At 36.0% G+C, this 15,700-nt stretch overlaps 1 protein-coding gene across 1 annotated transcript; it reads left to right on the top strand.

Moving 5' to 3' along the window:
• The first annotated feature begins 297 nt into the window (after positions 1-297).
• On the top strand, positions 298-15,214 carry fam117ab (family with sequence similarity 117 member Ab). The gene is made up of 8 exons (XM_073828966.1): positions 298-552; positions 2,920-3,059; positions 4,617-4,733; positions 4,931-5,017; positions 9,323-9,451; positions 9,569-9,719; positions 13,804-13,924; positions 14,009-15,214. The coding sequence occupies exons 1-8, from the start codon at positions 462-464 to the stop codon at positions 14,187-14,189; spliced, it is 1,017 nt and encodes a 338-aa protein (XP_073685067.1). The 5' UTR covers positions 298-461; the 3' UTR covers positions 14,190-15,214.
• The last annotated feature ends 486 nt before the right edge of the window (positions 15,215-15,700 follow it).

Genomic DNA, 15,700 nt, shown 5'->3' with positions numbered 1-15,700 from the left:
CATTACACATTATGGAATGTCCCCATAAAACATGTAAACCCAACGTGTGAGTGTACACTGCAAATGAACAGTTTGACTTCGATTAATTGTTGTGACTGAGCCAAAAATGCTTACGTTATTTCTGGATTGATGTCTTATTATCCAATTAGCGCAACGCGGCCATTTCTTTTAGCCAATCAAAACGCGAATTCTAAATGTAACCGCCCACTTCCTAAAATGAATGAAAGATCCAGAGCGTTTTCAGTCAGAGGCAGAGAGCAGTGTTACTCGATGTTGAGCAGCAAAAACTCTCTTAACTTTACAGTCGTACACGTCAATACGATTAAATAAGTGTATCTTATAGTTATCGGTCTAGTTAAGAGACTAGATGAGAAACATTTAGAATGGATAGATAGCTGGAAAGGGACATTTGAAGAAGGACAAAAACTGCTCTTGACGCAAAAGTGAGTGTTTGTGGAGAGATGAAGATGTCCAGGAGCGGTCTCCAGCCTCTCAAAGCAACAGTTCCCTTCACACTGCACAAACCAGCTGCCGTCACAAATATCACTCCAGGTGAAGTATATTATACACAACATTACCTATCAGACACGATCTGAGCCGCTGAATGTCTTACTTGAAGATCAACAGGAAATGCTATGCGAATCATTGAGTTTGCAACTGCATTAGTTCGTTAATTTGTTTCTTTGTGTGCTTTAAACGTTCTAAACACATACATTATGTCATTAAACTTACAATTTGTGCATTTACTTTAAGTTAATTTAATCTATCCACCCTACATTTCTTCTGAAATTTACTGGTGCCTAACAAGCAACATATCTTCATTATCACCATCATCATCATTATTATATTACTTATAAACACTGGCAGTATATTTACTTTAAATGTTTAAGTTATACTTATCAACTCTATGTCTGATATACAGTGGAGACTACATTAAACATCTGGTATTTTAAAGCTGAAAATACGTTTTTAATACAAAATAATTTATGGAACCCAGAACTTATATGACACCTGGAGAAGAATGAAGCAGAAATATTTCAGATATTTCACTAATCAAATAATACAGTTTGTTACACTGATCAAGTGAACTCCTTTGTACTAAAGGTCTTTTTTTTTTACATTCATTGAAGCACAAGATGGTCTTTGAAACATCTCAAGTCATGCTAGAGAACATGGTCATCTGGTTTTGTTCATATCAGCTGCAGCATTCAGCCATATATAGTCAAGCTCGAAATTATTCATACTCCTGGCAAATTCGGACTTAAAGTTACTTTTATTCAACCAGCAAGTTTTTGTTTTGTTTTTTTGACTGAAAATGACACAGGCTTCTTCCAAAAGATAATAAATGTACAAGAGGCATCATTGTGGAAAAAAAAAAAAATATATATTACTCATCTTTTATTTACATTAGAACAAAAAGTGGCATGTCCAAAATTATTCATACTCTTCTCAATAATCAATAGAATTACAGTAATTAAATGCTTCCTTAATTGCTGACCAGATTTAGCGATGAGCTCCAACTATTACAGGTTGGAGGGTCTCCTTGCCATCACCCTGATCTTTAGCTCCCTCCACAGATTCTCAATTGGATTTAAGTCAGGACTCTGGCTGGGCCACTGCAAAACGTTAATGTTTTTGTCTGCTAACCATTTTTTCACCACTTTTGCTGTGTGTTTTGGGTCATTGTCGTACTGAAATGTCCACTGGAGCCCAAGGCCAATGTTCTCTGCAGACTGCCTGATGTTGTTGTTGAGAATTTTGATGTATTGCTTCTTTTTTCATGGTGCCCTTTACTGTGATTAGGTTCCCTGGTCCACCGGCTGAAAAATAACCCCCAAAACATTAGGTTTCCACCACCATGTTTGACAGTGGTAATGGTGCTCTTAGGGTTGAAGGCTTCTCCTTTTTTACGCCAAATGAAGGCTACATCATTGTGGCCAAACAATTCAATTTTTGTTTCATCTGACCATAAAACAGAAGACCAGAAGTCGTCTTCTTTGTCCAGATGAACATTTGTGCCTTTTGTGTGCCTTATCTGGAGAAGTGGTGTCCTCCTTGGTCTGTGTCTGTGGAACCCAGCAGTGTGCAGTGTCTAAACTGTCTGCCTTGAGATGTTGCCACCAGCAAAGCTCACATTCAACAGGATGGCGATCCTTGGATTCTTTTTTTTACCTCTCTCACTATCCTCCTGGCCAACACAGGTGTCACTTTTGGCTTCCCACCACGTCCTCTAAGATTTTTCACAGTGCGGAACATCTTGAATTTTTAAAATAATACTTTGTACTGTAGCCACTGGAACTTCAAAACATTTAGATATGGTCTTATAGCCCTTTCCTGACTTGTGAGCAGCCACAATGCGCAGCCACAGGTCCTCAGTGAGCTCCTTTGTCTTAGCCAGAAGCAGAGAGCTTCTGTTTTTCATCTGTTGAGTTGATTAAAACAGATGTTCCTAATGAATCAGGGTAATTAGGATGCTTTAGAACAGATTGGACTATTTGGAATGGAATAGAACTTTAGATTTTCCCATAGACTGTGACAGTTTGCAAAGGGTATGAATAATTTTGGACATGACACTTTTTGTTCAAATGTTTTTTCCACAATGATGCCTCTTGTACATTGTCTTATCATCTTTTGGAAAAAGCCTTGTCATTTCCAGTCTAAAAAAATGGCTGGTTGAATAAAAGTAACTTTAAGTCAGAATTTGCCAGGGGTGTGAATAATTTCGGGCTTGACTGTATATAATTTACTTTTCTTCTTTTTTCTTTTTTTCCATTACATGCATTTATCAAAAAATATATTTCTTAGTAGCTTTTTTCCCATTAAAGTGTATGTAAAGAAATAAGCACTTGTTTTATGTCAATGCAGTTTGCTCCGATCACTTTGATTTCAAATGTTTTCAAGCTTTCTTGTTTTCCTCAGGTGATAGGACCAAAGCAGAGTGGCGTTTGCAGACTCAGATTAGGCGCACAGTATCTTTGGATGCGATTGTGTGGCCGTATTTGCAAGGCCAGTGGCCCAAAGAGGGTGACAGATATGACAAGGAAGACAAATCCACACAGGTGAAGGGATTCAATCTTCTGTAGGCCTGAATCAAATTACAATCTGAGATCTGTAATAAATTCTAGTCTATATTACCAGTTCAGGCATTAAATGAGTTCAGCTGACTCACCCAGGACAAGATGTTAATATCAGTTTTAACGGGGTCACGCGATACCATGGTATATGGGCAGTTCTACAGAACTGGTGCAAACTGCTGTCCCACAACCAAAAAACACATTTAAAAAGCATTTAAGTATTCAAATCTTAGATTTTTATTAAGCGTCTTCTGTTATCTATTTGAAAAATAACTCAGATATTTTCTTGTCAATTAAAAAGTGATGCGTTACTTTACTAGTTAATTGGAAAAAGTAATATTATTATGTAACTTGCGTTACTTGTATTGCGTTACCACCCACAGAATTGTCACTACCGAAACCGTCAACCCTGTAGAGGGAACACATAATTCTCATATTTGGGGGAAATAAACAAAATTTTAGTACAGTTATGCAAAAAAAATTGTGTTTTAGTATGTGATTTAAAATTCTGTATGTGATGTGGTCGCTACCAAAGCATTACTATCACTACTGAATATGTGCTATCACTACTGAAACAAAAGTATATTGAATTATCAACTAAGATGTTATGATAGTTTTTGCTTCAGTGTATATTCAAACTAATGAATCCTTAACTTTGAAATCAGTATGATCAACTTTTTGCCTTTTACAAGGAAAATTGGATTCAAAATACAACAAATCTCATAAATCACACTTGTTGAAAATTTAGCTGTTATGGATTCACCTATGAAAAAAAGTTTAATAAAATAGCAAAAATAGATACTTACAATCTAGATGCAAGCAAAATCTTAATAGGTTAATATAACCCTTTTAATTAAATTATTATTGCTGTATTTCACTAGTGACAAATTTTGGAAGAGGACAAATATTCCAAAACTTTCTAAAAACACAGTATGAGAATTAACTGCACACTTACTACCTTGGATATTATACAATTTGACTTTGGCCCAATTCTGTAGAATGGCCCATATACCAAAAGTCTGTGGTATCCTCTGACACATCATTGTAGCATGGTTTGCTCAAACTAGGTTACATCACAGCCTACGATTTACTGCAATCACTATGAACTTTAACCCTCAGCTCTGCTGTAAAGGGAAGTGTGTGCGTCAGCTTTTCTCATTTTTTTAAATATCATCTGTTTTCTGTTCCTCATTATAAAAGCCTAAATTTCACTCTTCCTTTTATATCATCGACTTAAGACTGTTTTCCCACTTACTTGTTAAATTGTCTGATGTTTTGTTCTCTCTGTGGTGTTATTTGCACATGATGCTGGTTAATGACATACTGTTTAATTGTACTAGTTAAACAGTAATTTCAAAATTCTGTAAACCTTTCAGTTGAATTCTATTCAGTCCTGGCACAAAATGTTTTGAATAAATCGTGACTGAATCAATAAACATGCTTTAATGAACTTCTAAGAATCATACAGCAAACATGTATACAGCAATTTTAAATAGTACTTTTATGTGATTTATAATGGTTGATTTATTTTTTTTGTAAAAGACACCACACACATGGTTAGCTGGAGCTGAAACAGCGGCTGTTGGATTTCACAAACGTTCGGCATCATGGGGAAATTCAGAACGTCTCAAGGATGGAAGTGACGTCTGTGCAGATACGGTAAGTCTCAGGTCCACTTCACTCCTGAAAATAGCTTGAAACCTAAAGGAAGTTCATGTGTGGTTTCATGAAATGTAAGTTGTGTTAGATTTAATACTAGATTTACATCACACTATATGCATCTCAATATGTGTCTGCTGTTTCACTTCTCTTTTCTATCCTTACACTGTTTTTTTATTATTATTGTTTTTTTTAAGTTTTTCAAGCTGAAACAACAACTGCAACAGAAGAAAAGGTCAGGCGTTCTGGTTGGCAATCAAGAGAAACTGCACAGCCAACATCAGGTACTAATATACATAATGCACACACATACTATCATTCTCTCTTTCAGACTGTTCTATGCTTCTTGGTTCCTCATTCCCAATCCCAATTTCCCTTTTTAGCCTAAACATAAGATCAAACAGATTTGTTTGGAATTTGTAATAAAATTTTGGCATCACTTTGTGGCATTTGCAAACACCCCTTATATTCATCAAGCTCTTATGATTACTCTTATATTTACAAAATCTTACTATGTTAAATGGAGTATGACAGTAAAGAGCTAACGTGTGGCGAAACTTCAGTATAGATATCCTGTCAAGTAGAAATTCTGCAATTTTTAGCATCTCAATAGAAACCCAACATTCCATCACATTCCTCCATGTTGTAATGCCACCGGGGGACATGATAAACCATGTTCAGTGATCGGCCTTCAGCCCAGTGTTTAATTTTGTTCATGTTTGGCCAAGAATTTTCATTTCGGTGCATCCCTAGTTAAGAAATATTTTTACTGTTTAATATAACTGCTTTCTATGTGAATATATTTTAAAATGTAATTTATTTTTGTGTTTAAAGCTAAGTTTTCAGTATCATTACTCCAGTCTTCGGTTTCACATGATCTTTCAGAAATTAAGATTTTTTTTTTTATTATTAATACTTAAAACAGTTGAATACATTTTTTTTTCAGGATTCTTTGATGAATAGAAAGATCCAAAGATTTATCTAAAATTAAAAGCTTTTGTAACGTTATACACTATACAATTCAATTTTTGGGAGAGAAATTATTAAAATTAATACTTTTATTTAGCAAGAATGCTTTAAATTGATCAAATGGGATGATAAAGACATTTATAATGTTACAAAAGATTTATATTTATTGATAAATGCTGTTCTTTTGAACTCTAGTCATCTAAGTAACCTGAAAAATAACATAATAATAATGTTTTTTTTTGATCAGCAAATCTGAATATTGGAATGATTTCTGAAGGATCATGTGACTGGTGTAATGATGCTAAAAATTCAGTTTTGTGAAATCACAGAAAGAAATTACATTTTAAAATGTATTTAAATATTAAACGGTTATTTTAAATAATAAAAGTATTTCAAAATTGTACTTTTTTTCTGTACTTTGAATCAAATAAATGCAGGCATGGTGAGCAGAAGAGACTTTAAAAAAAAAAAAAGCATTAAAAAAACTAGTGTGTAAACCCATGAACGGCACCATGCATTTAGTGCTGTTCACACTAAATAAAAATAGAAGCATTTTCTTTGCACTACGTAAGTGTAAATAGTGGTAGATACTATTTGCACCTCAGTGTATTTTAAAAACAGCATATGCAATAATAACAATATGTAAGTGTATATTTATTTAAATCAGAAGTGGATAGTGCCTTAAAGGGCATTACTTGTCCCTCTTCTTAAAGGATAACTATTGCCAAAATGCAACCTGGGCTGTTTTTTTTTTGTTTGTTTTTTACTGTAAACGAGACAAACTTATATCTAAAAGCATAATTACGACAAACGAGCCGTTTTTGAAATTGACCGTGATTTCGTTTTGTGGTCAATGGCCGGTGAATGGGAGTACTAGGCGTATAACTTTGAGCGCATCAAAATCGATATTTTTACAACTCTAAGAAGGCTCCGACACACCATGAATCTTTGCTCGAAGTATCGCCTGCATCTCTACACATGAACTCGAGCATTGAGAACATTGTTTGTGTACACAGTTTACTAAAAAGAAAGTTTTTGAACAACTCGCTTTCACTGTTTGAGTTTCCGCTCGCGGCCGTCTTGCCAGTCAAGAGGTGTCGATCTCCGAATGCGAGGATGGATAGCTCCTAAAGCATATTTCCATATAAATGCACGGCTAATTCGTTGTTTTGTCGCAAGTGAAAAACAATATTAACCTTCTAGTTGTAAAGAGAGCCTCATATAAGCCTAATATTTCGTCCTATGGAGTCCATTCATTCGCATTCGGAGATCATCACTTCTTGACTGTCAAGACGGCTGCGAGCGGAAACCCAAACAGTGTAAGTGAGTTGTTCAAAACCTTTCTTTTTAGTAAACTCTGTGTACACAAACAATGTTCTCAATGCTCGAGTTCATATGTAGAGATGCAGGCGATACTTCGTGCAAAGTTTCATGGTGTGTTGAGCCTTCTTGTGTTGTAAAAATATCGATTTTGATGCGCTCAAATTTATGCCCCTAGTACTCCCATTCACCGGCCATTGACCACAAAACGAACTCACGGTCAATCTCAAAAATGGCTCGTTTGTTGTAATTATGCTTTTAGATATAAGTGTTTACAGTAAAAAAAACAGCCCAGGTTGCATTTTGGCAATAGTTATCCTTTAAAGCTCTGTGACACCCAGCCTTAACCAAATTAAACCTGCTGATCAGTAGAGGTGTTCTTGTCAGGAAAGGGAGTAAAGGCTTTGAGCACGGAAACAATATGAGCCCAGCTGACATTCAAAAAAAAAAGGAGACCTATTAAGTAATTTATTTCCACTTTTTTTTCTTTCAAAAAGGCCAAATTCCATATTAATAAAACGTATTATATACAGACAAGATGAACCCAGAATAAAAACTTGATGTGCAGTTTAATTTTAAGCATTTTCCCACAGAAAACCCTTTTAACCAAAGTGCTTAACATGCAATTTAGCATGTTGTGTTGCTATTCTAGATTCATCTGCTTGCTTGTATATACTGTACTGTGCATCATCCATTAAGTGTATATTAATTTGATCTTTATTATCACTGTCTTGCTACATTAGAGCACATTTGGTGTTATTCATAATGTTTAGACACAGTTTCATTAACCTTTGGCAAACTTGCATTTAAGGAGGGCCCCCGGCCATATCAACAGATCATATCATAGGGACCTGGGGGTGGATTATTTTGACATTAAAAATTTTTTTTTTATCTAACCTTTTCCTGTCATTGCATATCATGTGTCAGTATTTTGCAACATATTATCGCCAAATTAGAATACAATAGTGTGTCTTTAATAGTTAAGGGAGGCCCATTCTTGGCTGTACTAAAAGCTTCTAGACACTCATAAAATACAAATGAGTTCAGTGGTCTGCGGGTGAAGCCTTCAAGCCTTCAAGTGCACTAAAGTGCCATATTCTGACACATGTACACAAATGTTAGAGGAAGTGTGGAGGATTGCAAAAAGTAACAGGAAGAGTGCTTGTATCAAACTCTTCTGCTTTAAACACATGCTGGCCAGCTGCAAACAAAAATCACACTTCCTACAGTTATTATAGTTTTACCACTTTATTACAGCTTCATGATATAATATGTTTTTAATTTCAGTTTAGATTTAGATAGATATAGTGGTATTTTGCTATCACTGTTGTTGTTGGTAGTTTTGTTAGTTTTTATCCATTACAACATAATGTTGCACCAAACCATAGACCAACATCTGCAACATCACACACAAAGAACTTTATCATATATGTTCTGTAAATTTGGTATCAAAGTTGAGCTTCATCATCAAGCTTCAAAGTTGTATTAGTCCCATGTACAGGAATGCAGCATACTGCAGTACTCCTTGTCAATGAAATATGCTTTAAATATCCTTTTGTGGCTATATTTACCAGTGTTTGTAACATCCTTTATTCATATCCAGGGCATTTATAATTCAACAGCATAGACTGAATCCACTCAGGTACACCTTGGAGAATTTTCAAGATTCATACTATAAATACTACTAGATAATGTATATCTATTCATAAGTTTTTTTTTTTTTTTGAGGCTGTAATGCCATTGTGCTTCACACTGGTTCATTGTGTCAGAATCGGTTTTGTGTGCCCCTAAATGTCATGCACAAAAATCAAACTGTGGTGGGCTGTTTTATACAGTATGTTAATCAACCTCTTCCTTCCTGTGTAATTGTGTTTTTTTATTTTTTTTTCTTCAAATATGTAAATTAAAACCTGACTTGGGACACATTTAAATCAGACCATGCAGCATGAATTGAAAATATTAAAAAATTATGTTTCTCATGCTAACTTGTCTTAAAGTGTTAGCATGAAATAGTGTAATATGTGTGATGTACTAATTTTCATAATTTAAAATGTATTGCATGCTTTTAAAGTGCTAGTTTGCTATTTTCTTAAATTTATAGTACGAAAATGTAGAAATCCTAAAATCATCAGCAAATTTCCAGTATTTTTTCCCAGTTTCTGTTAATAAAAAAGTTGGGGGAAAAAAGTGTTGGACAACAAGTACAAAAAAAAGCATTAGATAAATATCATTAGATGAGACTAAAAGCCATTGTAATAATACTAATACCAATATGTTTGTGTTTTTTTTTCTCTTCTCAGTCCCCTGCTCTGTTCATCCCACCTACGTCGCTGACTCGACTGCCGTCACGCTTGCGTCAAAGTGAAGAGAGACTAGATCAGGAGCTGGAGAAAGTCTTCACACATCATTCATCGGTTCAGCACTGTGGAGTATGTCTCTTAACACTTCTCAGCATTTTAACTGATTGTGAAGGATAATATCGTGCAAAGTTGCATATTCAAATTCGCTTTATGTAAGCATATTTTTTGTTTTGTTTTTAAATTTAGCTGTATGAGGTTCCTGATGGCCACAGAGCTCCTGTTCCACACCTCAGCTCCAAGAGTGGATTTCAGATTGGGTCTTCCTGTGTAACTTCTCACTCTTCTTCTTCCTCATCCACATCTTGCTCTCCACAGCGCCCTCTAGATCTCGACACTGGTAGGTCTCTTTTTCAAATTCTTGCTGATACATCACCATCATGGTATTATTCTTATCAAAAACTATGTACTGTGCCTTGCAAAACTATTCATACCCTTTCATATTTTTCACATTTTATGTTGCAGCCTTATGTTAAACTGCTTTAAACTACTTTTTTCGAGATCAAACTACACTCCATACACCATAATGACAAAGCACAACATGGATTTGTGACAACTATGCAAATTTATTAAAAATAAAACAGTGAATTAAGTACATTGCATAAGTATTCATACCCTTAACTTGGTTCTTAATTGAAGCACCTTTACAGCCTCAAGTCTTTTGGGGTATGATGCGACAAGTTTTTGGCAATTATCTGCTATTCTTCTCCTCACCTCTTCACCTCTCAAGCTCTGTCAGCTTGTATAGGGCTGGCAGACATTTTCAGGTTTCTCAGGACATTCACGGAGTTGTCTATAAGCCACTCTTGCTGTGTGCTTAGGGTTATTGTCCTTTTGGAAGGTGAACCTTCTGCCCAGAATGAGGTTCTGAAAGCTCTGGACTAGTTTTTCATTAAGGATATCTCTATATTTTGCTGTGTTGATCTTTCCTTCTACTCTGAGTCCTTCAGTCCCCCCCTGCTGAAAAACAGCCCCACAGTGTGAGGCTGCTACCTCCATATTTTACTTTTTGGATGCTGTTGTGCAGGTGATGAGCAGTGCCTGGTTTCCTTCAAACGTGTGTGTGCCTTTCTAAAGCATACTCATTCAAATGAATTTGCCACAGGGTAACTCTACTCGATGTGTAGTAACATCTATAAGCATGATGAATGCTTTTGAGCTCAATTTTGTGTCTCAGAAAAGGGTATGAATACTTATGCAATGAAATCATTAATTTCTAATAAACTTATTGCAAACCTGCTTTGTGATTATGGCGTATGGAGTGTAGATTGATGTGGGGGAAAAAGTCATTTAAAGTATTTTAACATAAGGCTGCAACCTAAGGGGTGTGAATACTTTTGCAAGGCACTAAATTAGGTTGACAAAGATGGCCAAGTTTTCTGGAGTCCAGAATCTGGACACAGTTTGGTTTTTGGTGTCCTGTCCTTGGAAATATCCTGTTCCCATTTTTCAACACATTCAAAAGACCTTGCAAATATCCTGTAAAAGCATCCTGATTATCATACCCTGCTGGCAGGGGTGTAGCAGCCAATTTAAAAGTGGGGGGGACAGTATGGTGATGTTCATACAGTATAATAAATTCTAAATAGAAGAACAATGGGCATTTTACAGCACCAAAGTGGCCATTTGAGGACACCCAAGAGATTTGCACTGTGATTGGCTAAATGTTAGTTCACTCAAATCTAAGTAACAAATCAGAGAACAATGGCGGAAATATTGGTGCTAGGTCAAAAAAAGTGCGGGGGACATGTCCCCCCCGTCCCCCCTGGTTGCTACGCCCCTGCCTGCTGGTTACCAGAGTAATCGTGTAGTGAACCCTTCAACAGAGGGCTATTCTACACTGAAAAAAATTAATGTAATATTGTTTTACTGTTTGTATGTATTAAATAACAGGGCCTGAACAGAGTTTGGGACAATTTTAAAATGTTCCTAAAAGTTCCACTCCCACAACACACTAATCTCACAGGGGACCCTGCTGAAAAAAAAAAAAAAAAAGCTAAAACCAGCCTAGGCTGTTTGGCTGGCCTTAGCTGGTTTAAGCTGGAAGTAGCTGGTTTTTGCTGGTGATCTCCCAGTCTGACTAGCTAAGAGTGGCCAAAAACCCTCTAAAAACAGCCTGCTAACCAGCTATGACTAGCTAAAACCAGCCAACCAGCCTAAGCTGGGTTTAGCTTTTTTTTTATTTTTAGCAAAGGATAGTTCACCCAAAAACTCATCTTAATCATATCCACCTTACTTTTCCCATAAGAGCGGGAGCAGCCATTTGTAAATTTTATGAGGCTTCTGCTCTACAAAACAGCTTGTTTTGCTGCTTGATATTGCAAATTGATGTGTCTTACCATGGGCGACATTTGACTCTCGAGTCAGGGGGGGCAAGAAAAAAAAAATCAGATGTAAGCATTAAAACAGTGCCCTACGGTATTGCAGCACATCAAAGCAGTCAATTAAAGCGCTGCACTTCAGCCCGGGCCGATGGGCCCTGACTTTTTTTTACACCCCAGGGCTACGGCTTCGGGCCAATTTTCACGTCATAGTTCAGACCCGGGCCGGCATCGGGCCTGTTTTAGGCTTCTCCTTATTTTCATAATTTAGACATCCATTATGGTGAAGAAAAAAAATGCCGCGCTGGTGGAAACAACACGAAACTTCACTTTCGCTTTCACTTTTGAGACCGACTCAGACACCGTTTAGTGTGCTTTAGCGCAGCTGAATCCGCGTTCAAGCGCACACAATAGGCTAAAGCTCGCCCCAAGCACCGGCAAAAATAAATAACAATGAATGTGTCGAGGAAAGAGTAAGGACATAAATGAATTATTTATCAATTAATTTGTGTATTCTGAGTCAGTGTCGCAAAGATCCTGACTCGCAATCTCCTTTTTGGACGCGCCTTTAGAGAGAAATTCATCTTTACGGATTACATGAAAGAGTTTGTGCTTTTGATTTGTTTTATTTCGTTAAGTAATAATTTAAAGCTTTCTATAAATGTACTTATTATGTCTGTGAGGCATGCATTTCGCTTCATTTTGTTAAGCACTCCTGTTCAAGAACCAGATGGCAGAAAGCACATAATTTTTGTTTTCTTTATTTTATAAAAATGCTGTAACGTTTTTTTCGATGTATTACTCGTACTTTGTGAGCAAAAATAACATTTTAGGCAAGTCGTGATGATTTGAGAAGGCAAACTGATCAAACAGACTATGATCAGTCTTCCGCTGGGCGCTGTTCGGTAAATATATGTATATTTAACGAATAAAAAATGCTTCAAGCGTTTTTCTAAATTAGCTAAATAAAAAACGAAACTAAATATAAACATTTTGCCATTACATACAAAACTGAACTATTTTATAGCTGAAACAGTAAGTTGTTTTGGGAGAAGGGGAAAATATATTTTTATCCCGTCTATTGCTTCACCGTTATTTCGAGAATAAACCCAGCGTAAATATGCAAATGTCACTCCCAAAACATATCAGCTTGCATGTGCCGAAAAACGAAAGTTTCATACAAATTCTAAATGGATTATAGCCTGGAAAGTGCAAAGCACGCTCCCCTTATTATCACTAAAAGTTCATAGAGATCTCACAAAATTCCGTTATAATTAATAAAGCTCTCTAAACTACACAATTAATATTTTATTTACATCGCGTCTACACTCATAAGATGATTCACGAGCGCACAAAACGGCACTTAATAAAAACTGATCAGGCGCTTTCAGCAGTGAGTGAATTCTGACAAGTGTTTCTAATTGTTTGGAAACAACAGATATGTCTGTGATTGGCTACATTGCTCAATGCTGCAAAAACACGTTGGATAGTTTGCCAGATCTTCAATTGCTTTGCTTTCGTTTGAGGGTTACATAGCACCGTCTAGTTCCCAACCCCAAGTACAACCGAGCCTAAGCTTGGCTAAAGCAGTTGCAGCGGGGCTGTCGAGGATTCCAGGACTAACCACAGGGGGGGGCAACTGCCCCCCCTTGCCCCCCCCTAATGTCGCCCATGTGTCTTACCATATTATTTGAATGTATTATCTTAATTATGAACCTACTTTACTGGTTTGTAGTGCAAGCAGTTTTACCGTTTACTGCACATTGTTATTCTTCTCGTTGTTTCGCTATAGCGACTAATAGACGAGACGTTTTGCTCATAGGCCTACTTCCACATTGAAAAATAAGGTGGATACTTGCCTTACTTAGATATTTTGAAAAATGTGGGTAACCAAGTCTTTTTTTTCCATACTATGTACGTCAATGGCTACCAGCAACTGTTTGCTTACCAGCATTCTTCAGAATATCTTCTAATGTGTTCAACAGAAGAAAGAAACTCAGAAACTTGTAAAACTAGGAAACATCCTGGGTTTCCATTTTATAAATCTGCTCATTATGTATGTTTGTTGAATTTGGACTGACTGTGAGACTGCTCTTTCCTCAGTTGAGGAGGTTAGCTCTTGTATCCTGATGCTGTCCTCATCACCACGGCCCAATAACAGCTACTGCTTTCAGAGAGATCCACCAGAAGGGTGTGAGAGAGTCCGAGTGTGTGAAGAGAATGTGTAAGTTGGCATGTGGTTGCTGTTAGTGTTCTGAGTGGTTAACCCAATCTTTCATCATCTTTTTTTTCCCATCCTTTAATTCAGCCTTCCATGTTTGGACCAAGTGTACATGTCCTCCTGCCCTGACCCCAACAAAGTGAACTTTACCACACACACAGGCTCAGCCTTCTGCCCTGTCAATCTCCCAAAGCCCCTCCTACCTCCAGTGGACTTCCTGATCTGCAGCCTCTCAGTTTCTCCAGGGTCCTGCTGGGTTGGACAGTGAGGAGTTAATGAGTAAAGAAAAACCGGTGAAATCAGCATGTGTATCTGTGGGTGAGAGAGATACAAAGTGACTGTCTTTAAAAAACACTCAGTACTTTTCTTTTTAATGTTGATTTTGCTTCAGCATCTGACCTTACTATTAAAAGTGACAGTTTTCATTGTTGAACAGTGGAAAACACAGAGTTTATTTTCTAATGTAAAAAGTAATTGTAATAAGAGAATACCAGACTTCTTTGTCACTCAGTGAGAGTGGAGAAAATATCCTGTTTGAATAGCGGACTTGATTTTACAAGGAAACGGCTGTCCTTATAGACAATGAATGTTAAATAGGGCAGAATTCATATATATATATATATATACGGTACTATTATGCCAATGCTTATATTTTAAATCAACATTTAACCACCCACTTCAGTATTACACTGAAAAAATTGACAATTGGATTATTTTAATATTTGTACTTTAGTTTCATTTAGTTCTGATTATGGAAAAGTTTATTTAAGAAAGGATGTGGGTGGATATAAACCAGTATATTCATTTTATTTGACTTGAGGTAAATGTCATAGTCATGCTCTAATGGTACTTTTTACATTCAACCTTTATATTTTTTTCAAAAGTAGAGTGTTTTTGTCTTATTAATGTTTACATGGTATACCTTGAACATATGAATGTTATTTTTATTTTTTTTGTACTGAATCTGTACTTGAATGTACGATTAGTTAGGAGCTCTGTACTGTTTGCACATATATATTTTTGCTAAGATAAGCTATAGAATGTAAATTGACACATTATCTGACTTCAAAGTATTCTTTACTCAAAACGCTCATTGCACACGTTTTTTTTTTTTAAGCTTTGGTTGAAATGCTTTGTTTAGATGAGTAAGTTGAACTCTTTGCCTTTTTATTGGGAAGTGCTTGAGAAACTACATGCAAGTTGATGATGCATCAATCTCATTTTTTATTCTTTTCTTTCTATAGATCACAAATTCTTGCATGTGTGCAGTATGTTTTGGCACCGATAAAAGAGAAATGAGCAATAATAGTGACTTAATGCCTGTTTTGTCAAATGAATAATATTCTGAGGAATAACAAACTATGTTTTTGACAGGCAAGACTGTCAAAAGAAAATTATTAAGTGCTAATCACATCTGAATAATATGGATTATTTGCACTAAATGGGGAAAAAAACTTTTGTATTTGTATATCCTATCTGCTGCTTCTATGTATACTACAAATCAAAAGTTTTTAAACTTTTTAAAGGTTTTAATGTTTTTTTTTTTTTAAAGAAGTCTCTTCTGCGTACCAAGCCTGCATTTATTTGATCAAAAGTACAGCAAAAACAGTACCATTTTGAAAATTGACAACTGCTTAAATTTATATTTTAAAATGCAATTTATTTTTGTGATTTCAAAGCAGATTTTTTTGCATCATTACTCCAGTCACACAATTCTTTCAGGAATCATTCTAATATTCTGATCTTTGGATCTTTCTATTCATCAAAGAACCCTAAAAA

Source organism: Garra rufa, chromosome 22 (assembly GCF_049309525.1).
Source record: "Garra rufa chromosome 22, GarRuf1.0, whole genome shotgun sequence".
Lineage (NCBI taxonomy): Eukaryota > Metazoa > Chordata > Actinopteri > Cypriniformes > Cyprinidae > Garra > Garra rufa.
This window is presented reverse-complemented; position numbering and strand designations above follow the sequence as displayed.

Excerpts from the sequence above, each read along its gene's own strand:
- fam117ab (XM_073828966.1), top strand. The coding sequence starts at position 462 with ATGAAGATGTCCAGGAGCGGTCTCCAGCCTCTCAAAGCAACAGTTCCC. Across the intron at positions 553-2,919 it reads CGTCACAAATATCACTCCAG|GTGATAGGACCAAAGCAGAG; the intron begins GTGAAGTATATT and ends TGTTTTCCTCAG. Across the intron at positions 9,720-13,803 it reads CCCTCTAGATCTCGACACTG|TTGAGGAGGTTAGCTCTTGT; the intron begins GTAGGTCTCTTT and ends CTCTTTCCTCAG.